The sequence below is a fragment of the Hirsutella rhossiliensis genome (assembly GCF_020360975.1).
Source record: "Hirsutella rhossiliensis strain HR02 chromosome Unknown scaffold00010, whole genome shotgun sequence".
NCBI lineage: Eukaryota > Fungi > Ascomycota > Sordariomycetes > Hypocreales > Ophiocordycipitaceae > Hirsutella > Hirsutella rhossiliensis.
Genome location: NW_025408676.1, coordinates 2880658 through 2903409, shown reverse-complemented (window position 1 = coordinate 2903409; position 22752 = coordinate 2880658). Strand labels below are relative to the sequence as shown.

General features: G+C 57.8%; 8 protein-coding genes across 8 annotated transcripts; 4 read left to right on the top strand and 4 right to left on the bottom strand.

Moving 5' to 3' along the window:
* Window positions 1-1160: 1160 nt before the first annotated feature.
* Window positions 1161-2476, top strand: HRG_08736 (gtr1/RagA G protein; the record flags this gene model as incomplete). Its single annotated transcript, XM_044867207.1, has 3 exons — window positions 1161-1393; window positions 1453-1554; window positions 1618-2476. 3 exons carry the CDS (start codon window positions 1161-1163, stop codon window positions 2474-2476), a joined length of 1194 nt encoding a protein of 397 aa, XP_044718094.1.
* Window positions 2477-2639: 163 nt separating this feature from the next.
* Window positions 2640-5346, bottom strand: HRG_08735 (anaphase-promoting complex, cyclosome, subunit 4 domain-containing protein; the record flags this gene model as incomplete). Its single annotated transcript, XM_044867206.1, has 7 exons — window positions 2640-2908; window positions 3014-3163; window positions 3228-3276; window positions 3336-4037; window positions 4104-4680; window positions 4740-5052; window positions 5115-5346. The coding sequence occupies 7 exons, from the start codon at window positions 5344-5346 to the stop codon at window positions 2640-2642; spliced, it is 2292 nt and encodes a 763-aa protein (XP_044718093.1).
* A 371-nt stretch (window positions 5347-5717) lies between these two features.
* On the bottom strand, window positions 5718-7488 carry HRG_08734 (clathrin adaptor complex small chain domain-containing protein; the record flags this gene model as incomplete). Its single annotated transcript, XM_044867205.1, has 7 exons — window positions 5718-5807; window positions 5876-6208; window positions 6269-6474; window positions 6526-6677; window positions 6731-6927; window positions 6987-7430; window positions 7486-7488. The coding sequence occupies 7 exons, from the start codon at window positions 7486-7488 to the stop codon at window positions 5718-5720; spliced, it is 1425 nt and encodes a 474-aa protein (XP_044718092.1).
* Window positions 7489-8230: 742 nt separating this feature from the next.
* HRG_08733 (conserved glutamic acid-rich protein) lies at window positions 8231-9895 on the top strand (the record flags this gene model as incomplete). The annotated part of the gene is made up of 3 exons (XM_044867204.1): window positions 8231-9223; window positions 9273-9822; window positions 9873-9895. 3 exons carry the CDS (start codon window positions 8231-8233, stop codon window positions 9893-9895), a joined length of 1566 nt encoding a protein of 521 aa, XP_044718091.1.
* Window positions 9896-12750: 2855 nt separating this feature from the next.
* On the top strand, window positions 12751-14396 carry HRG_08732 (magnesium transporter NIPA domain-containing protein; the record flags this gene model as incomplete). Its single annotated transcript, XM_044867203.1, has 7 exons — window positions 12751-12764; window positions 12845-12888; window positions 12951-12976; window positions 13065-13155; window positions 13210-13461; window positions 13521-13812; window positions 13910-14396. 7 exons carry the CDS (start codon window positions 12751-12753, stop codon window positions 14394-14396), a joined length of 1206 nt encoding a protein of 401 aa, XP_044718090.1.
* A 956-nt stretch (window positions 14397-15352) lies between these two features.
* Window positions 15353-16267, bottom strand: HRG_08731 (KH domain-containing protein; the record flags this gene model as incomplete). The annotated part of the gene is made up of 2 exons (XM_044867202.1): window positions 15353-16115; window positions 16245-16267. The coding sequence occupies 2 exons, from the start codon at window positions 16265-16267 to the stop codon at window positions 15353-15355; spliced, it is 786 nt and encodes a 261-aa protein (XP_044718089.1).
* Window positions 16268-17098: 831 nt separating this feature from the next.
* HRG_08730 (myotubularin-like phosphatase domain-containing protein) lies at window positions 17099-19461 on the top strand (the record flags this gene model as incomplete). The annotated part of the gene is made up of 2 exons (XM_044867201.1): window positions 17099-17113; window positions 17179-19461. The coding sequence occupies 2 exons, from the start codon at window positions 17099-17101 to the stop codon at window positions 19459-19461; spliced, it is 2298 nt and encodes a 765-aa protein (XP_044718088.1).
* An 880-nt stretch (window positions 19462-20341) lies between these two features.
* HRG_08729 (b3/4 domain-containing protein) lies at window positions 20342-22298 on the bottom strand (the record flags this gene model as incomplete). Its single annotated transcript, XM_044867200.1, has 3 exons — window positions 20342-20387; window positions 20455-22188; window positions 22246-22298. 3 exons carry the CDS (start codon window positions 22296-22298, stop codon window positions 20342-20344), a joined length of 1833 nt encoding a protein of 610 aa, XP_044718087.1.
* Window positions 22299-22752: the final 454 nt, after the last annotated feature.

Here is a 22752-nt window from a genome sequence, read left to right as displayed (position 1 = left end):
CTCCTCGCTCTCCTGGACCGACTCGGCAATCAATCCATCGCGTCTCGGCCGCAAAAGGGACCTTGCACTTCAGCCATCGAGTCCCAGGACGAGCTCGGGCCCTTGTCCTCTCTGTCTTTCGCTCTCTTGTTATATTTGGTCATTTTAAAACTACAGAGGAGAAAGGCAGAAAGCCTCCCGTGAAGCCCCTCCAAAAGATAACAATTCGAGCCGAGTGTTGGTCCTCTCGTCTCGTCTAACGAGGGAGCTTCAGTAACGGCACCTGTGGCCAGCAAGGATGGAGGTGAGTGAGAGAGCATCAGCTCGTATGACTGGCATCCTTTCCCTTTCCCATGTTGGCCACGTGCCTCCATCTCTGCCTTGTCGCCCTTCCGCAAACCAACAGCTCGAGTGAGCTGCCAGTTGGACATTTGCTGTTGTACGACAGCCCAGCGGCGGGCATCAATTCGGTCCCCTCTGTGCCAACATGTGTAATCCGAGCCCGTCGAGGAAAGATACTGTGCCATGCGCTGTCTGCGTCACACAGCATACTCTGGTGCCGGCCAGGCCACGGCCTCCCTTCCTTTGCCACTCGACTGTGGGATGCTCGGGCCATGAGCTGCACAGCGTGGGGAGAGAGAAAAAGACAAAGGCCAACACGCCCCTGGAGCCCGCCACCTGCTTTTTTGTGAGATGGTGGCGGACCTTTTCTCTTTTCCTCTGCCTCTCCCCAGGTGTGTGTATGTGCGCGCGCGCATGTGCGTGTGAGAGATGGCTATACACATACACATACACACATACATATGTATACACAGTCACGCATACACCCACACACACATATACACACACATGCACACACATACACGCGGGCACAGGCACGGCACACCTCAAGCGTCCGTGTAGGTCGTGTAGGTGGGAGGAGGGTTCAGGACGCAAAAGCACACGAAATAGGCGGCATCGAGAAGTCGAGAGACGAACCAAGCTGGACCCAAGTTGGGCAAATAGAGCTGTAAAGCATCATACACTCCAAGTGGCCGGGCAGCCGCGCCCTCAGCATCGTCCTCACTCTGCATTCTGCCATACAAGGACCTACCGTCTTGTCTGGACCCGTCCCTCTTGCTCTCCCGCTCATATACACCCCATCCACATACCCATCCACCTGCTCTTTTCATCTCCCCGTCATGTCGCTCAACCCTCATCGTCGCGGCAGGTTGCTTGCATCGCTGAGCAACGATACCAACTTCGGCTCCCACTCTCACCCTGGCATCGTCAGTCCGGCAGCGCTAAATCTTCGTCGCATTCATGAGCAGACCGGCGCCCGACCGCCCGCAAAGGATGCGCCCAAGCCCGCCGACGCGGCGGTTTCCCAGCCGGCCAAGGGAAAGCCGCGCCTGCTTCTCATGGGCCAGAGACGGTGCGTTCTCCACGCAAGCTCGATTCTAGAGCCGGGCTGACCTCCCCCGGCATCCACAGAAGCGGCAAATCGTCCATCTCAAGCGTCGTCTTCCACAAACTTCCCCCGAATGAGACCCTCTTTCTCGAGTCCACGGCGCGGATACAAAAGGACTCCATGGCGTCGGTTCCCCCGGCCAAAGCTCTCGCGTCGCCGGCCTGAGCATCTCACTGATGTCCCTCTAGGTCTTTCATGGACTTCCAAGTATGGGACTTCCCCGGCCAAATAGACGTATTCGAAAACCCAAACTTTGACATGGACGCCATCTTCGGCGAGATAGGCGCCCTCATCTGGGTCATCGACGCCCAGGACGACTATCTCGAAGCCGTCGCTCGCCTCAACTCGACCATTTTGGCCCTGCAGGGCCACTACCCCAACATCAACATCGAAGTCTTCATCCACAAGGTCGACGGCCTCTCGGACGACTACAAGCTCGACATTCAGCGCGACATCACCATTCGCATCCAGGACGAGCTCTCCGACAACGGCTTCGAGAATGCCCCCGTCACCTTTCACCTCACATCCATCTACAACCACTCCATCTTCGAGGCCTTTAGCCGCGTCATCCAGAAACTCATCCCCCGCCTCGGCACCCTCGAGTCCATGCTCACCAACCTGTGTCGCACCTGCCGCTTCGAAAAGGCCTATCTATTCGATGTGCTGTCCAAGATTTACATTGCAACGGACAGTGCCACCGCCGACATGGCGAGCTACGAGATTTGCAGCGACTACATTGACGTCATCATTGACATCACCGAGGTCTACGGCACCTGGCAGCGCAGCGACAAGTGCCGCAAGAAGCTCGAGGCCGAGCCTTGGAACGCGAAGCTCGAGGACCAGATTGGCTGCTCAACCGCTGAGAGCTGCCTCGTGTTGCACGACAGCAACAAGCCCATCATGCTGCGCGAAGTCGACCGATATCTAGCCCTCGTGGCCATCATGAAGGACGACTCGTACGACCGGATGCCCTTGGTTAACATGAATGTCGAGGCCGTCGTGGAGGGGCTAACAGAATTCTTTGACATTACCAAGCCGAGGAAGTGAGGGACATGGGCGAAGTGCAATACCGGTGGATGCATTGCCGTCTCTGTCAACTCTGTCGACGTGACAAGTTGACTGGTACAAATCCAAAATTAGAGGGGCCTTGATGGTCCGGGCCAAGCATACATCTATGGACTGTATCTACTCGCTGGACGGTGAGTGACGATTAGTGGTTATGATGCGGCATGGAGAATGTCTGCCATGTTGTGCGGTTGCTGCCGAGAAGGCAGATTCTTTCTGGGATTTCCCCCCGCACATCGCTCCTGTCATGCACCTCCATCCTCACTGGTCGTGCCGTCTGCTGCACGGGAAGACGATACTTGGCGAAGCCATGCGTCGAAACGCTGCCAATGTCGTCTGGTCTGTCTACACTGAGGGGAGCGTAGAGAAGGTCATTCGACTGAACCGGGATTGAGATGACAACCGGTACGTGATCTGGGACAAGGGTTAGCCGTGTCTTAAGGCAGCTATGGAAGCTATGGATGATGATGAAGATGGAAGACGCAAGCCAAGAAGGCGAGAGGGAGGGAGGAAGGCTACCTGGCTGGTTGCAGAGGACGACGAGGTTCTTGTCGTTGAGAAATTTAAAGTCGACGAGTTGGCGGTCACCGAGGTCGACGCAACATCTCGTAGCAGGCTGGTTGGCACTAATGCCATTAACAATGTCGATTCTGGCGCGAAGAATGTGTACTTTGCCCGCATGTGTTAAATTTCCCGCATGCCAGACAAAGCACGGCCAGGACAGGGACCTTACCTTTGGCGTCGTCGCCCTTGCTGGCGAGCGCTGTGTATATAATGCCGCCCTGTGGCCCCAAAGATCAGACTACGCGCTTGCTGTGCCGCCGCAGAGCCAAAGACATACCTTTTCGGCTTCGCAGACCTTGACGTCCATGTTGCTGATTGGGCGTCCGATCGACAGCCGCACGGACTTGCCGAACCTGACACTCCTTTTCTTGGACTCGGCAATGCCCCTGAAGATGCGGCTGCACCAGCTCGTCATGTAATTGACGAGAAAGTCGACTTGCGGTAGGGCCTTCATGCTGAGCTGACCCTCCTCGCGTCGCTGGAGCTGCCGGTCCAGCATCTGCAGCAGGCTCGGCCCATCCTCGCAGTGGTCCCAGTCGGCGGAGCAGTTCTCGCGCGAGATGTCGTCGAAGAACACGCCGAGCGGGCTACCGGTGAGGTACTTTTCAATATACGTGAGCACCTTGGAGTTGTCCATGGTCGCCTCCTTCTCGCCGAGCTCCTCGCCGGCGCTCGTGGCCAGGCGATCAATCTGGAAGCGGAGCCAGACGGAAAACGCGGAAAAGTGGTCGAGCTCCTCCATGACCTGGGTGAGGATCCTGTGGCCGACGAGGGTCAGGCAGCCGATGATGTCCAGGACTCTGCCGATCTGCATGACGGAGAAGCCAATGTCGTCGCGATCGTCGTGGAATTGAGCCAGGCCGCGCAGCCGGCCGAGGATGATGGCGCAACGCTCGAGCGCCGGGAGGAAGTTTTCGTGGACGAGGCTGCGTATGTTCTCGAGGCCCGACACGACGGCCTTGTCCCAGCGCTTATGTCCCTAGTGGGCCAGCATGTCAGCCCGACGTGCCGGTAGCGGCAGAGCAGCAGCCAGGCCGCAACTGACCCGTTCTGCAAGGCTGTCGACAAGCCATTCGCGGACAGGGCCGTAGGCATGGCCCGTCACGACCGTGTGGTATAATGCCGGAACGATGCCGCGCGGCCCGCTCTGCATCTCCTCGAGGTCGCCCTCGACGCTTCGCAGGAAGCGACTCGGCAGTTCTCTGGCGTTCTTCCACTCGACCAGCATGTGCAGCTGCGTCTGCTTGAGATAACGCAAGAGCTTCTGTAGCGTGGTCAACTTGGACGCCAGCAGAGACAGGTTGATTGGCGAGGATGAGATGAACGGCAGGTCCATAGGGAGAAGGTGAAGCTCTTCGGGCTCGGTGGCCTTGTCCGCCAGCACCAGCGCGTGTGTCGACACGTTTGGGTGGGACGCATGGCGGATCATCTGGCAAGTCGTTGAAGGGCTCACCGCCGGGCACTGAAATGCCCCGATGATGAAGGAGTCGTGTATGCTTAGCTGCAGCTTGCCGTCGCTGGTGCCAACAACCATGACGTTGACCTTGTCGTATTCATCTGGCTTTGGCGGCTGAAACAGGAACTCGATGCCGGTCCGCAAAGTGAAGACGGTGGCATCCTCGCTGGGCCCCCAGGCCCGCGGTCAGCGTATTTTTTCCCCTACCTGCGTGGAGTGGCTTACTCTGCGCCCGCGCTGCTGGCGGGCAAGGGGCTGATCTTGGGCAGCGCAGTGTCGACCTCCAGAAATTTGAGCTGTAGGGGAAGGTTGGCGGGGAGCTGGTCTCCTTGGTGAGCCCAGTCCTCGGGTATGCTGTCTGCGAGTCGGCCAGAGGTTGACTTGGGTGTCTTGTTTGAGATTGTGCTGCTGGCCCAGCCAATGTGTGTGATGCTCGTCTCCGACTTCTCACAGACCGGGATATGGTGAGCAGCCTTGTTGTTCTCCAGTCCCATGAGCCGTACGACGCCATCGCTCCAGCCCACAGCCAGGAACTGCCCTGGACGCAACCGTCATATCAGCAACCACAGCCCGTGCATCGGCCTCTGTGGCCCAACGAACCGTCAGGTTTCCAGGTCACCGCGACAGCCTCTGGGGCTGCCTCCCCGGGAGCAGAAATTTGATGGATCTTGGACACGACCTGGCCAGGGGGCCTATAGATGAAGAGGTTCTTGCTGCCGCTGTCCCAGGTCGTGGCCACGTCGAGCGTGGGACAGCCCACTGGGAAGCCATGAGGGGCTCTGGACTCGAATTCGTTGTCGCTGAAAAGTGAGAGCTGCTTCGCCTGGTCCATGGCTGCGCCTGTTGAGCGCGGGCTGGCGCTCAAATCATGGCCCCTGGCCTGTGTCGCTGTTCGTCGATGTTAAGCTTGTTTGGTGGAAGGTGAACGAAAAGTGGTGCTTTGAAATGTAGTCGTACTGTGCGCTGCGCGCCCGGCTTCGTACTGTGCAAAACCTCACTGGCAACACGACGAACTTGCTTCAAACGGCTTAATCTGCCCGTCACTCGAGGATAACACAAGTGCGTGAAATACAACCTGTCTCTAGACAGATTGCCCGAACCGACCCTAATATACCGCATCGCTACTGCACTCGCCTGTTCTGCACTCTCTACGTTGCCAACATGGGCCTTCTCCACGTCTCACCCCCTGAAATCCGCCTTTGCTCACTCAATGACGAAGCTGTCCGCATGGCACTTGATCTCCTTGGAGAATGTAACCTCCTCATTCTCCTCCAGCAGAGACACCGCCGTCACCTGGAAAAATGGTTAGCAGCGCAACAACACGGTGTGCAGCATGCGCGGGACGAGGCGGGCTGGCTTACATCGACGTCTATGAAGGGCGTCGTCTTGCCAAACCGCACCGTCATAGGGAAGAAGTCGTTCTCGTCGGCACTCTCCGCCTCAAACTCGAAGGAGCCACTGGGGTTCTCGGTGTCGACGGATCCAATGTTCCACTCCATCACATCGCCAGACACCTCGTACGCGGCGTCGAAGCTGGACACAACGGGCTCGCTGCCGGCATAGGGCATGACAACGCTGACGTCCTTCAACGCATCCCCGCCAGTCAGCTCGTACTCGACCGTAACGTTGTACTTGGCCGACTCCTTGTTGATCCACACAGTGAAGGCTATCGGGCACGCGCTCATGTCATCAACCTTGGGCGAAGCCCTCCACCGTAAAACGCCCACGGAATTGTTGACAGGAAAGCCACGAGCCGCGTTGCTCATTTGGATCATCTTGGAGGTGTTGAACAGGCTGCGATCCACGTTGGGGTGTGTGCGGAACTGGGCGCCATGCGAAGGCACAGCCTGGAGGGCCAGCTTGATCTTGGTTAGACTGGGGTCGGAGACGCGAAGTGTGAGATCTCCGCTGATGGCCAGCGAGTTGACGGCGCCTTCTCGAGTGAGCTTGGCGCTGATGGCTTCGGATACGATGACATGAATAGCATCGCGGTCAAGCGTCGACGAAATACGGTGTTCGGCAGGTTCGGCCGCCGCCGGCGAGGGAGCCACCAGGGGGGCGCTGTCAACCTCGCCACCCATGTCGCCGCGAACTCTCTCAAACATGTCTGTCGTCTTGGATTTCTTGCCCAGCTGCATGCCTTTGCCTTTAGGTGCCGACGGTCTTGACAGTCACGTTAGAAGCTGTCCACAGGTGGTGCGGGCGACAACGCTTACTTGTTGTAGGTCTTGTTCTTTTCAGCCTCATACGTGTCGTAACCATCGGATGCACTTGGCCGCGAGGGAGGCTGATATGAAGGGTAGACGGGCGTCCTCGAGAGAGCTCCGCGACCGCTACGGGCCGACTCCTTTCGCTGCATTTCGAGTTGCTTTGCTTTCCGCTTCCGCTCTTCCGTGGCCTCGAGCTCTTTGTTCTGTGGCGCAAGTAAGTGCCTGCCTCCAAAGCCTGGCGCAGGAAGGGTGCCATGCATACCCTGGCAATGATTTCTTGAATACGCTCCTCGTGACTCTCCATGTCGAGGAATGCCTTGATCTGGCTCATGGTAAGGTTCTCGCGGTAGCCCAGCGTCACCAACTCGTCAAAGGCGCTGAGAAGCTCGTATGCATTCTTGAGAATCTCGCGTTCGTCGAGGGTCTTGCATGCGCTGGTGACGACTTGGGCGAACAGGTGGAGCGAGTCGATGTCCTGGAGAATGTTGGACTGGCGGTTGGTGATGAGGACCATGTAGAGCTCGTCAAGCGGCTGGTAGACGAATCGGACATTGTCTTGCTCGACGGTCGTGTGCTGGGTGCCACTGTCGGCCAGTTTGGGAAAGGACGCGAGGAGAGCCTCTATCCGCGATCGTGGCATCTCTCGGAACTGCCTGGAGAGGACAGCCTTGCCCCCGCGGGTGCAGATGGAAGCCGCAAGAACAACCTGCGAGCCGTGTTAGTTTATCCCTACTCCAGACCGAGCATGGGGATTTGCGCACCATTTTGGCAGTGTGTGGAATGGGCAATCCGCTATTCTCGGGATCGGTGACAGATGTTCAATTCGAGCTTTCGACGATGCGCCAATTGACGCCACGTCCGTCCCAGCCAAAGCGCTTCTTTCCTTGATCAGTCAGCAGGCGGGACGGGACCAGCATGGGGCACTGAGGTACCTAGGTACCTGCTTGTGTAGCTTAGGTAGGTAGGTAGGTAGGTAGGAAGGTACGCCGCCATTGCACAAGTCCGGTACCCGACAGGTACCTCAGGCACTGGCAGTGACGTTTGACAAGCGCAAGCGCCGGCTTCCTTTCGAGCTCTTTTCGCCGTCTCCCAGCTTCGTCTCTTTCAACCTCCCTACCTCCCTTCCCCAACCCAACTCCTCCATCTCCGTCAGCACCTCCAGCCGCTGTACTGAGCCTCGAAAGGTCTCCCGACTCGTCTATCTCGCATCGAACCCAATGTTCTCCCCCGTTCTCCGTCCAAATCTGTCGCTGCATCGCTCGCCACAGGAGGCATAACGCCAAAACACGTCACCATCGGCGTGCACGCGCCGGAACAGCTGTCAGGGTTGGGCGTGTTTCCAACAAACACCAAATCCTTCGCACCTCTCTTCCAGCGTCAACCCCAAGATTCCCTCTTCCGGCATTCCACCGGCCGCCACTGGCTGCTTCTTACTTCAACACGGAGTGCACCATCCAAGCCGCGGCCTGCTGGACTCCCGCCTCCTTGTGCGGGCACTCTGATATCATGGCGGATTTTGATATCACAGTAAACGATGCGGCCCTGAAACTTGAAACGCACACCAATATCAACGTCGACAACGACGAGGACCTGATCGACTACGACAGTGACGATGCGTTTGTGATGGAGCCTTGCCCAGAACACACCACGAACACAACCGCCACGCAAACACTGGATGCGGAAGAATTCGTCACCGAGGCAACTCCTGCTGTACCAGACGCGTCCGAATCGGCCAAGATGTCGCAAGGTGCCGCGCCGTTGCCTGGGGCTACCATCAGCGAATCGGGCCAGCAAGAAATTGGTGCAGCTGGAGAACAGGGACAAGACGACGGAAATTTCGATGACTTTGCCCTCGAGGGTGAGAACGCGGCAGAGCAGGTTCTTACCACTACTGGCGCCGACCAAGCACGTGGCTCTATCCATGAGATCGATTATGAGGATGACGGCTTTGCCTTTGATGTACCCGCTGGTGGCGTGAATCAGCCGCCCTCGGCCGCGTCCCCGGAAAACGTTCAGGACTCTGAAGATCCGATGCCCGAGGTCCCGAAGAGTGCCGCCACCGAAGCCCCGGCTAAACACTACGAGATTGACTGGGAAGATGATGAAGAAAGCGTTGGCTTCGGCACCGAAGAGGGCACAGCCCAAGGCGGCACAGATGCTGTAGCTGCTGACGTCTACGCCGACAACATTGGCGAGCAAGATCCCAAAGCCGCCCAAGAAAGCTTTGATGCGGAGGACGAAGCCGCGCAGCCCGAGGATCAAGTGGCTGCGCAGGAGCCGGCTCAGCCAGAACCCTTTCCTGCCATCATAGTGCAGTACAGAGGAGAGGAGTTCCCCATGTTCTCTTTCTCTTCAGATGGGTTCTTCTCCGATATCTCTATCCTTGACGAAAACATGAAGGTCGTCCTCGACGGGCTGCGGGAGGAATTAGCCGATGAAATTGGCCCACACGACGACCTCGTCCTCCAAGTCGATAAGCTCGGACTTGAGTTTTCCGAGGCATGACACTCTCCTCGCGTTCCCCAAGGCGCCGCTAACTCTGGCCCAGTCGTCCCCAAGTGATACACTCTCTGAAATCAACTTGCGCCAGGTTTCGGAAATACTTGATATCCTTGTGAAGAATAAGGACTTTGATGATTCCCGTATCCTGTACACGTACTTGTTTACACGCCCCAACACGATGAAGCGCTACGAGTTCCTGGTTGAAAGCGCAACGGGAGACAAGGGTCTTGCAGAAGTCATTCACCTGTTCCAGCCCCCAACCCATGGCAATACCCTGGAAGCCACAGGCGCCCATGACGGCCACGAAGAACAGCTTGATAGCTATGAGAGCACCGGTGATGATGCTACGGCCCATAGCAGCCACGACAACACCGAAGCCTACGGGGATGCGGCTTTCTTGGATGATGGCTATGCCCATAACGACGACTACCAAGATGAGAACGACGCCGGCCGCGACGAAGGTCCCGTCGACCCCAGCACTGGCGAAGCGGTCGCGATTGGCCTGCAAGACAGTTCCGTTGGTGGCGCTACCGACGTACAGCCAAACCTGACGAAAAGATCATTTCCTGGAGAACCTGATGGGGATGACGGGAATGGTAAGAGAAGAAACCTCGGAAACAGTCTCGGACCCGGCTAACTGAGGCAGACGTCAAGCGTCGTCGATCCTGAAGCATGCCCGCTGTCGCTAACCCAGCCGCCGTGGCCCTTGCCCGCCTGGATCCCTTATGCCCTTTCCCCCATTTGCTTTGACGAGAGTGTGGACTTGGTTCGCGCCTGGTCACATCGTTTGCGCACCTAACAGACGCGCGTTACCAGCACCAATTTCGGCCGGGTCCTTTTCCTGGCAGAGAAAAGCAGGCGTGGCAGGTAGGTGCGCCTCGTTGTTAACTAACATGTACGAGTAAGCACGCGGACGAGGACCCAGGCCGACGTCTGCGTATGATAGTCTGCCATCTCGGGATGGTGGAGGGCGACGCCAATGTTTTGTCGTTTAATACTTGATCTTTACGCTTTATACCCGACATGTCACGGACTCGAGCGCTCCCCGACGGCTACGAACTCTGAACCCAGGATGGACGGGTGCAAGTGGCTGTGGATGGATGGAGGCAGGAACACTGGCGCAGGGGAGTCAGGAAAGGGGGAATCTTGCGATGCCGGTCCGGAGCTGCCTGTGCTTGGAAACAAGGCGGCATTGGACGGATCCTTGGCCCAGCTTTGACCGGACGGACGAAGCTCGAAGTGCGCAGCATCGTAACGCCTATGTTTTGTCCATGACGGATGGAAACGAAGGGTGATGTCGCGGTTTTGAACAGTCTGGGATGGAACTTGACATGACCCGAGAGCCGGAGGATGTTGTCGGTTGTTGAAGCGAATAAAGAAAGACACAGTTGACTCTTGCATTGGTGGTGAGGTGGATGTGACGATGGGCTCGCGCGGTGTTGGGAAATGATGACGTGATGAGGCGACGAGTGCGGTGAGACGGAAGAGGCTTGGGTTGTCTGTCCTTTTGAGCTCGTGCCACGTGGTAAAATTTGGGGTTTGAATCCCTGGTAGCGATTCAGCCGGATGCACCAGGTACGGGGCAGATGGATGGATGTACTGTACTGTACGGAGTACAAGTCACGAGCCCCGACTCGTAAAGAATGGCGCTCAAATCTTTGCTCCGTAAACAGGAAAACTCTGCAAGCGGACCGAGAAACAACAAGGTGCATGACGCATGTGCCTCTGCTGGGACAGACGAGTGCTCGGTACCTGGCCAGGCTCGGCATGCTTTGTTTGGCAAACGACGCCTCTGGCAAAGAAGGCAGGCACCACGCACGGCTCCTTGCGTATAGGCAAGGTACCTCGGCTATATCCCAAATATGGCATTTGAGATACTGGGTACAGATAGGTACCTGGGTACCTAGGTAGGTATCACTTGTTTTCTGCTGCAGCGCACGGACTCCCCTACGCCTTCCAATGCACCGGGCCTGCCCTAGATCGCGGCACGTCCAAAGTACCGGACATGGTCCATCCAGCCTCGGTGTCCCCTCCCGTGGGACGAGACGAATGGTGGGCCCTCGAAGTGAGTCCATGAGGCGTGGTGGAATTCTACGGAGAGCTGCAAGGTTGTTGCATGCCAAAAAGTGGTTGATTTTTGCGTTTCTAGGCTCAGCCCCTTGGCTGGTGCATGCGCCTCTTCTGTGGCCCTTTTCTTTAGTGCTCTTTCTGACACCACTGACGGCTGCGGTACCTTACAGGAGTGCCCTGGGTTTAGCCACACTCGCATCGGGCTCGCCCACTCCTCCGAACCCCGTAGGAGAGGCCAGGTGCCGAAGGGGCGTGTGGTTTGGCAAGGCGTTTTGCATCGAGCTTGTTTGAGCCATGGCTGGCCGTACTCGTCACTCTCTTTTGTCTGTCTGCTGCAAGCAGGGAGGTGAGTTACCTCTCTTTGCTCTTTGTACCTCTTTGTACCTCCGGACTGGAACGTAATTACCGTTCCTCTATAACTATTCCGCCTCGTCACGGATTATCACCGCCGTGCCTGTGCAGTGCAGGCTGCTGTATGTGCCTTGTGGATCTGTTGATCTGAAGAGTACCGTACGGAAGGAATCCTTGACCTTGAGGTATGGCAGCTGCTCGCATGCTCCCGTCTCGGCGTGCCCACCACAGTCCATTGCTTAGATAAGGCCGTGCTGCTTGCAAAAGGCCAGACGTTATCAGCAAAAATGGGGCCCGCGGTAACATGCATGGACCCCGCCACGACAGGTATCACCCCCTGTGCTTGAGCCTTGGTGTGGCGCCAAGGCGCCCAAAGCTTGCCGCAGCCACCTCGTACAGTACTACCTAGGTTGTACCTCTATACGGAGTATCTAAGGTGCTAGGTGACTAGGTAGTATGCATGTTACTGCTGTAGGTACACTGCAGTACCTCCCGCCTTAGGTAAGGTACCTGCCTCGCCTTTCAACATGGCTTGATTCGGATTCATGTGCCTGCCTGCCCATTGGTCACGCAGCCTTTCATCCTCGTCTCCTCGTATCAGCAACGACAACAACCCACCACCACCACTCGCCCTCGGCTCGCCCGCTTCCGACTCTTCTTGTCCTGCTGCGTCTCCGTCTTCCTGGCGAGCACCTCTCTCTCGCTCTCTTTTGCCCTCGGCTCGCATTCTCCCAGAGTCCCTTCTCTTGGGGGAGAGGCCTTTCTTCCGACCGAGACGCCATTCCCCAGCCATCGCGCCCACCTCGCAGTCGCCCGTCACTCGCTCTACCCTGGTTTCCAATTCCGTCACAAGCCTTCTACGCCCGCAAACCGGAAAAGCTAGTCTTGGGCCTGCTTTGTCTGTTCGCTTCACCCTCAACCGTCGCCGCGCGCCCGCCGACACCCGCCCGCTCCTCTCTGCCTGCCAACCCAGCGCTCGCCTCCCCTGACTCTGTCCCGAGGCTCCGTAGGCTCAAGTCGACTGTGGCGCTGCCCGGAGTTGTCGCCGCCTTGCGCTCGCTGCCTCCACGACGACGACGACGGCGACGGCGACCACAGCCACCATGATCGAAGATAAGTACGTTGCGCTTCATGCACACCAGCAATGCAATTCGACAAGAATGGAAAAGGGCGGCTTGCTAACAAGTTGCGCATCAGATATGTCGGCCTTGCGCTGGCCATGTCATCGGCCCTAGCCATTGGTATGTCTTCTCTTTGCGCGCCCCTCTCTCGGCCTTGGCCGCTTCTAACAGACGTCTTGCAGGCACCAGTTTCGTCATCACCAAAAAGGTTCGTCAACCATCCTCTACTCAACTCCTCTTGCCGTCTTTGAGTACGCCGCTACACCGCACAGCTCAAGTCTGACCTCGATTACCAGGGCTTGTTACAAGCCGAACAACGGCACGGTTTCGAAGGCGATGGTTTTGTCTATCTAAGGAACCCCATGTGGTGGGCTGGAATCGCTACACGTGAGCATCGACATTTCCCATACGGCGACGGGCCTTACTGACGTTTCTCCCTAGTTGGCATCGGCGAAGTATGTAACTTCGCCGCCTACGCGTTTGCACCGGCCATCCTCGTCACTCCCCTCGGAGCCCTCAGCGTCCTCATAGGCGCCGTGCTCGGCTCCTATTTCCTCCAGGAAGAGCTGGGAACGCTGGGCAAGCTGGGAAGCGCCATTTGCCTCATCGGCGCTGTTGTCATCGTCCTCCATGCGCCTCCCGATGAGGATATCGAGACCACTGACCAGATATTGCACTATGCTATCCAGCCAGGTACCAAGCCGGTTCGCCGCCCCGTGGCAGCTGTGCCTTTGTCTGACCTCCGTTCCTAGGATTCTTGCTCTACGCCATCGCCGTTGTCGCCTTTGCCGTCTTCATGATTTACAAGATTGCTCCCGCTTACGGCAAGAAAAACGCGCTCATCTACCTCTCCATCTGCTCAACAGTCGGCTCCATCTCTGTCATGTCCGTCAAGGCCTTCGGCATCGCGCTCAAGCTCACCCTCGCCGGCAACAACCAGTTCACCCACCCGTCGACCTACGTCTTCATCATCTTGACCACCGTCTGCATTCTCACGCAAATGAACTACTTCAACAAGGCACTAGCATCGTTCCCGGCCAACATGTGAGTTCAGCTCATCCGTGGCACGTTCACGTCCATTGCCTATGCAAACCCTTCCTCCCGCGCTTCCTCAGACTGCTGACTCTCGCGACCCCTTTAGCGTCAACCCCCTGTACTACGTGACGTTTACCACAGCCACGCTTTGCGCCTCCTTCATCCTCTTTAGCGGGTTCAACACCACTGACCCCGTCAACACGTTGTCGTTGATTTGCGGTTTCCTCGTTACCTTTGCCGGAGTCTACCTGCTCAATCTTTCCAGAGGTGACCCGAATGGACACAAGCTCATTGCAGGGCAAGGGGGTCACGACACCACGCCCACCGATATGGTTTCGAGCCTGCAAACTCGCCGCAGCATGCAAGCCCGCAGGAGTGGTGATCCCGGGCGACACAGCGTCAGCAGCCTTCACGGTGACAGAGAAGGACTGATCCGAGCCTATGACGAAGAAGAGGCTGCAGGCTTCAGCCTCACGAATCTCGCAGAGGACAGCGAGGACGACTCGAGACGGTCAAACCGTCGCCTCAACGGCAAGAAGGAGCATCACCAAAACGACATTGAGCTGGAAGACAGGAAATCGGCCGAGAGGTAGGAGAGACCGAGACCCGAGCCTTAATTCCCACCAGGACGAAGTGCCGTGGAGGATATACCCGAACCTCGTCCCCGTTTGTCGCATATCCCTGGGGCAGAGCTCCCCAACTGTACATTTTCGAATGCCATTTGAAGTGATGAAAGATTGGCCGGCCGACATATGGAGCTACGCATGCATGACGCTGGCCTCTTCGGGACCCCGCAGTGCCGAACCGCGCTCGGGACTCGGAGACGAAGCACGGATGGAGACGGCCAGATGACTCGCGATGTTTGTCTTGCTACGAGGAGTACTAAAAGGATAGGAGAAGGACGGATACTACGGAAAGGCGGCCTCGGCGTTTTGTTACGTTTTTCTTGGTTTTATTTACACGATCTCATCTCTTTTCTGCGGGTTTGTTTTCCCCGGGCAAGAAGAGTTCTGAAGTATCTGGGCGCATGAAGGAGAGGCATAGCAGCTGCATCAAGGTCCTTTCGTGCGCCGGCTCGCAGGATGGGCCGGGCGTGCAGTGGACGGACACAGTTGGGAGAGGAGGGATGGGACAGGATAACGCGGACGGAAGGGTTGGGACGGACGTGCAAGTCCAATCACGCTTGCGTACCGAGCCACCCGCCCAAGAGAGTTGATGTAATACATTCAGCGAACATGGTAGCCTTTCCGTTCTCGCCACTTCCACATCACACGTGCGCTTTGTTCCCGTGGACGCGAGGGTATGAACCGTGGTGGTGACGTTGTCTGTCAGCCGAAAATGTCAATCATGGGCTTTACCTACGGGGTCTCATTTTTCATTTTCATGGTTGGGGCCTACCATTACCAAACAAGACGAAACCGTCCGATGCCCCGAAGCAGGTACAAATATCATCAATCGACGCCTGAGTAGACCGCCATTCCCTAAGCCTTGCCCCTGACCCATCACCGATTCCGGGACTCTCTCCTGACCAAACCATCAGGCGACGGGTTTATTGTGGCGCCTCGGGCTCCGCCTCGGGCTCACCACCCTCCTCCTCGGCAACTCGTGCGTCCTGGCTGGCTTGGGCCTGGGCGGCCTTAGCGCCGTAGTCCTGGCTGACGGGCTGGACGACAGCCTGCTCCTCCTTGGGCTCGATGATGGTGACGGCGTCGGGGAGAGACTTCTGGGGACCGGCCTTGCCCTCGGGATCGGAGCCGCGCATGATCTTGACCTTGATGCCCAAGACACCCTGGCGGAGCAGGACGTGGCGGGTGGCCGAGTCGATGAAGTCCATTGCGGGCTGGCCAGAGTGGATCATGAAGCCGTCGGTGAACTTCATGCTCTTGGCGCGAGCAGCGCGGAGCTTGCCCGAGACGACCACCTCGCAGCCCTTGGCGCCGCTCTCCATGATGAAGCGGAGGACACCGTAGCAGGCGCGGCGGACGGCGAGACCGTTGAGGAGCTTGTAGCGGAGGGACTCGCACTGGGCGACAGCGGAGAGGCCGCGGTTCTGGACCTTTGCGGCATAGAGGGAGACAGAGTTCTCGGGGAACTTGAAGCGCTTCTGGATGAGCGAGGTGAGCTCGCGGATGCGGCGACCCTGCTCTCCGAGAACCTCCTGGGTGTGGGTGGCGCGGATGATGATGTCGGTGACAGTAGGCGTGACGCGGACCTCGACGCCTGAGTAGCCCTCCTCGGCGAGCTCGCGCTGGAAGAACTCGTTAAGCTCGGCGTAGAAGACGCCGTCGGCGACGAACTTTCTCCGCTTGGAGCTATTAGGGAATCAAGGCTCGTCAGCTCAGCAATTCTCGCCATTGCGCACGCAGAGCGAGCCATTCGATCCACGTTCCCCCTCGTTTCTGCGCGAGGTATATAAAGTCAAGGACAGCGAGGGAACTGACATTTGGGAGCCAGGGTGCGCCATGTTGTGAGTGTTCGGGGGGAAACGACGGGGAAGCGTCTGCTGCAGCGGCGACCGGCGAAAAGAGGTGAGTTTGGGCGCTGAGGGTTGGTCGAGATAGTTTGTCGGCGCTGGCAAAGAATTGGCGAGGCTCGGAAAGTCACAATTTTGGGGAGTGGGTTGAGCCCTAATGACCTAACAAGGCACCACCACTGGGTGCACTTTGCGCATTAATTCGACGGTATGGAGTACGTACCTCGATGTCTGCCTTTGGGGACCCGATGGACCAATAGGAGCTGATGTGGTGAGGGCAGCACGGATAAACTATTCCGGCGAACACCGGGAGGCAAGCGCCCATGTAACTTACGGAGTATCTGTACCTTGCGCCATGACGCTGGGTCCACTGTGGGGCAAGGCTGGCCTGTGATCCAAGCTCAACGGACGACGATGACGGGCAGCGGCCTTTCTTCTTACCTTGACTCTCCGTCTTTTGCCTTGCCTTTGCCTCGTCCACTCGGCCATCCTCTCTCCTCTCTGGACTAGTGCGCTGTAATATTTTTGCTCTCGTTTTGCGCTATCCTGGGCCCTCCGACGTGCGCTACGGTGATGCGTGGCATACGCAACTGCTTATCATCGTCTTTCCCTGTATCAAGCAAGTCATGTTACGGGTCCCCCTTTGAACTGGCCGTTAACAATCGATTCCGTCGAGGCTCCTCCGAGCCACCCTACGACGGCTGGAATCCCCATACTCGGGCTTTCCGGATAGCCTCTCTGTCAACGCGCTCCTAGCAGCCCAGGACTCTCCGACGCAGCCCACCGCGGTCGCAGGCTCATCGCTGCTTCCGCCCGGACGTAATGGAGCCCAGAAAGGTATGTGCCATCTGGCTCCTCTACGCCGGCTCGCCCCTGGGCGACAACAGCCTGACGCGCTTCAGATCATCCACCATGTCCAGGGCATCTACGGCGGCCAAACGACACGCGGCACCTTGCGGTTGACAGACTTTCACATGGTGTTTTGTGCCCCTGTGGACTCGGCTGGAAGCGCCTCGTCCGGCCTGGCCACGCCGCCTAAGACGCGCGAGCGATGGCTTACCTTTCCGATGCTGTCGTACTGCGCGTTCCGGCCCACTCCTCCCGTCTCCCGCCAGGCTCCGTCTATTCGCATTCGCTGCCGCGATTTTACCTTCGTCACCTTCAACTTTTCGGACAACGATGCTGCCCGTGACGCCTTCGACTTCATCAGGGCGCGGACTTGTAAGCTGGGAACCGTGGAAAGGCTCTTTGCCTTCAACCACAAGCCCCTGGAGAACGAGCAGGGAACCAACGGCTGGCAAATCTACGACCCAAAGGCAGAGTTTCGGAGGCAGGGCATCAGCGAAAAGCTCCCCGACAAAGGCTGGAGAATTACAAACATCAACAAGGACTATTGTTTTTGCGACACCTACCCCGCTGTCTTGGTCGTGCCTTCCAAGATCTCGGATAACGTCCTCAAGTACGCCAGGGAGTTTCGATCTCGGAACCGAGTGCCAGTGTTGTCCTACATCCATCCCGTCAACAACTGCACCATTACGAGAAGCTCCCAGCCGTTGGCCGGAATCACGAGGAAGACCAATGTCCAGGACGAGAAGCTTGTCGCTGCCTCCTTCTCCGCCTGGATGCCCGGCGGATCCGAGGAGCCCACGCCTTCATCAAGCCAGCCGGAGACTTCGAATGGGAGCGGCATCGTGGAGCCGGAGCTGTCCGAAACCGAGCGCTACGAAGATGAGCTCATATCGAGGTCGGCCGCAATCTACGACGAGAAGACTGGGGAGCAGCTGGTGTACGGCCGCCAACAGACCAACATGATTGTCGACGCTCGACCCACAATCAATGCCATGGTGAACCAGGTCCAGGGCATGGGCTCGGAGAACATGGACAAGTATCCATTCGCGAGGAAGTCTTTTCTTAGTATCGAAAATATCCACGTCATGCGAAACTCTCTCAACAAGGTCGTCGAGGCACTCAAGGACGCCGACGTCTCTCCCCTCCCGCCCAACCGAGAGCTGCTGCAACAGAGCGGCTGGCTGCGGCATGTATACAGCGTCCTCGACGGCTCGGCAATCATTGCGCGCCGAATCGGCATCAAGCACTCCCACGTCCTCATCCACTGCTCCGATGGCTGGGACCGCACGAGCCAGCTCAGCGCCCTGGCCCAGATAATGCTGGATCCGTACTACAGAACCCTCGAGGGATTCATCGTCTTGGTGGAAAAGGATTGGTTATCGTTTGGCCACATGTTTAGGCTGCGATCTGGCCATCTCAACCACGAGGACTGGTTCACTGTCCAGAAAGATGCCTTTGCCGGCTCGAGGGTCCAACCTGGGGACAACGACGGGCGCAACGACGCATTCCAGAACGTACTGAGTGGCGCGAAGCGCTTCTTCAACCAGAACAAGGACGACGCCGACTTGTCTGCCATTAGTGAGGCGGCTCCGGGCAAGGTAGTCGATGATGAAGCGACCACGCCCAAGATGGTCAGCCCTGTGTTCCACCAGTTCCTGGACTGCACATATCAGCTCTTGCGCCAAAACAAGAATCGGTTCGAGTTCAATGAGCGCTTCTTGCGCCGCTTGCTGTACCATCTGTACTCTTGTCAATACGGGACCTTTCTGTACAACTCGGAGAAGCAGAGAACGGAAGCTAGGGTCTACGAGCGGACTGCGTCGGTCTGGGACTACTTCCTCCACCGCAAACCCGAGTTCACGAACCCCGATTACGACCCCGTTGTCAACGATCGGGAGAGAGGCCGCGAGCGCATAATGCTGCCCAACCTAAAGGACATTAGGTGGTGGCACCAAGTATTTGGTCGGACAGATGACGAGATGAACGGCTCCCTCATCGCCGCAGCAATGGCGGAGAACGACCGGCAAGCAGCAGTGTCCAACCTCAACGACTCGACCGTCTCTCGATCCGCCGCCTCGACTCCCCAGCCTGCCGGACCTGGCCAGTCCGTCCTCGCATCTGTGGAGACTGCGCATGAGACTCTGACACCTGGTGTCCTGCAATCCTCGCTGCGCCACAGCACCTCCGCCCAGGGACCCGGTGCCTTTTCCGCCATTCGAGACGGACTCGCCGGCCTGAGTGTCGGCAGAGGCGCAATTCCCAGCATCGGCCAGGCTGATGAAGCTGGAAACTCGGCGATGCCTCGCAACGAGCAGGAGCTGCGAGAGATGACGTAGGAGGTCATGCCTCCAGGCGTGGACAATTCCGCAGACCCCAAGACCTTGGAAACTCGGGATGCGAATCAGTCCCCTCAATTTACTGAGTTGGTGCCAGACAATGGGTGCTCCGAGTCTGAGAGCAGTCAAGAATGTACCAATTCGTCATCGGACGAGCTTGGCAGTGGATGGGCCCTTGTTCAACCGCAGGTGGCGCTCAGAGGCTCTCCCGATTCGTCGTACAGCCTCGACGCTGCCGAGCGGGCCGGTCCTGGCAACACGCGGTCCCCCCCATCAATAGGAGACGAGGATCTGGAGGACTCGCAGGCTGAGCCTTCCGGCACCCCGTAAGACTGGCTCGGGCGATGGAACCCCGGCGTGATCACCAGCACCAGATTACAGCGTCATATTTCGGAAGGGGCCGGTAGCGAGAGGCCCCAATGCCAGCGTCTTTGGAACAAAGCGGAGCACGTGTCTTGTATATATAGATAGAAACGCTACCCGCTTTCTGGAGTGGGCCTTGAACTCGAGTACGAAATGAAAGCAATGCAGGGTTGAGCCTCCACCGTGAGCCAAGTACAAGATATGCTCGGCCTTGATGAAGATGCAGCGTGCGAGTCGGCAGATACGGCTTGTTGTCTGAGCCGACCTTTTCTCATCTAAATTGCTCCTACACGGGTTCTACTTTTTTTGGTCTATATCTCTTCTCGTCGCGTCGTGTTGAGGACCTGGACACATGGTCCGGAGTCCGTTGTCAGATTTCCAGATTTCCGGCTTTTACAAGACGACGCAGTTGCCTCTCCCAGCTTCAGCCTTACTCTACCAACCCTGCCCCTTTGCCGCTGTCTGCTCGAGTTCACGATGACCTGTAGCTCCCCGGTCTCCCCTGAGGGACAGGGATCTACAGGAAAACCTCGAGGTTGATCTCCAGGGCGCTGACAGGGTATCTATGCAAGCATGGGAAGTCAGCGACATGCTCGCACGCGCGGCAAGGAGTGGACGGGGCCACCATACCTCAGGTCAAACTTGTCCAATATCGTGGGATGCAGGATTCCAAACTCGCCAATGCGTTGCTCCTTGCCTCCCAGGCGGAGGTACACGGCCGCCGCATGGCCGGCGAAGAAGGTGTCTTCGTTGAGCTCCTCAATCCAGTAGCCGTCAGGCTTGGTCGGGTTCTGCTTCACCTGATAGTCGACAGTGCCGCCGGCCGTCAGGCCCTCCTCGTGCGTCAGGAAGGCGGTGCGCAGCATCAGCAGCACTCTGTCGAGGAGACCGTGGACGACCTCGAAGCCACTCGACTTGCCGCACCACGCAGCGGCAAAGTGACGCTCGTTGCGGGCTTTGCGCTCCTTCGACTCATCCTTGAAGGCAACGTCGGCCACCTCGAAGATTTTGATCGGAACGCTGTGGCCCTTGTTTTCGCGGATTGTCTTCAAGAGTCCCGGCAGAAGGGTAGTCCGCACAACCTGGTACTCAAGCGTCTTGGGATTGGCCAGGCGAACGGTCGTCTTGCCGTCGTCCTTGCGATTCAGCCAAGCAAAATTCTCGTCGTGGCTGCACAGGATGAGTGGCATGACCTCACTCCAGCCAGCCATGGCGGCCTCGACCCGGACAATGTCGCTGAGCTTATTGACCATGAGCGGGGCGCCGATCGTGGCACTTCGCGTCGGGGCCGTCCTGGGAAGCTTGTTGAAGCCATAGCAGACAGCGAGGTCCTCCATAATGTCACACTGATGGAGCACGTCGGCACGAGTGGGGGGAACGGCAATTTCCAGGAGGTTAGAATCCTTGTCAGAGGGGCGAGAAACATAGGCCATTTTTGTGAGAAGCTTGCAGAGGGTCTCGGGTGACTCGTTGAGGCCCGTACAGCTGTTCAGGTAGTCCACCTCGGCATGTGCGATCCTGGGCATGAGAGAAGGGGTCACGCGGGTGAGCTCGTTGTGCTCCGAGACAATCTTGACGGGCTCGACGGTGAAGGGCTCCGCGCAGTACATGGAGAACATGGTGACAAGCATGTCTGTGACAATCTGGAGCTTGGTGAGATCGGTGGCGGTGATCTCGATGAAGACGTTTTTGGTGTTCAAGGTAATCTTGGAGTGGTCGCCGTTGATGATGGGGGGCAGGGAACACACGACGCGGTTTGCGTCGTAGATGACGGGGTAGACGGGGGCGTCGCGGATGATGTGTAGGTAGCGACCCAAGTGCTTGTCGGCTTCGTAAAAGGCCATGAGTTCCTCGGCATTCATCTCCTTTGTCTGATTGAGGGGGGTAAACTTGATGTCCTTGGGGGGCAGCGCCTCATATGTAAAGGGACCCTGGACGGTGTCTAGGTCATGGGTTCCCATCGAGACCAGGGTTCGGTTGCGAGCCAGGTTCTGGTGAAGCTTGTCCTGCAGCGCGATGAAGGAGTCATAGCGGTCCTGGGTGAACTTGATGTTGCGCAGGACGGCGCCGGCCACGTAGGGCCGGACCTTTGTCGTGGCTGGCCGGACGGTGATTGTTTGCTGGCTTTGGTCCTTGGGCGAGACGACTTTGAAGTTGGGGGGGGCGATGCGGCCTCGGAAGACGTTGAGGTTGAGGGCAATGCCCTCGAAGCAGAGCATGTCATAGCGGTTGGCGGGTATCTCAATCTTGAGCTGGGGGGGCTCTTGCTGGCCATTGACGACGGGCCTCTCGTCTTCCTCGGTGTCTTCGTCGAGCTCGATGCCGTAGTCGAAGCATAGGTCCTCGAACTCAGCCTTTGTAAACCTGGGGAGGCCGCAGTTGGTCAGCCGAAGCTCGCAGTGGGATAAGGCAGACACGTACTTTTGGCCGAGGGCCTCGTAGAGCTTGTACTTGTCCACGGAGATGGTCGGCATGATGAGCAGCTGGAGGTCACAGCCTCGCCCGGGTGATGATGCCCTTGTCTCTTTTGCGGCAACGACGTAGCGATGCTGTGTTGACTCACGGGGTAATTTAGCAGCGAGAGCTTCCAAGAATCGAGATGGATGGCGACTTTGCCTCGGGCGGCGTCGGTCTCGGCAGGCGAGGTACTCTGCTAACGGCTTGGTGTTGGGCAGCCGGGCGAGGCTGGTTGACGGCGGGGTAACGGAATATCGATGCTCCAGGAGCTCCCCCTCGCCCCCCCTCTTGTTCAACTTTTGCATCTGCGCGCGGTCAGTGTGAGGTACATATAGTACGTACCTTAGGTAGGTAGGTACTTTCGCAAATATGGTTGGAAAAAGGGGTCCCAGATTTGAAGTACCCGCCAAGTATCTTCTCGAGTCCGCCGTGGGCACCCAACCGAGGAGACGCCGCACCATTACCGCAGAG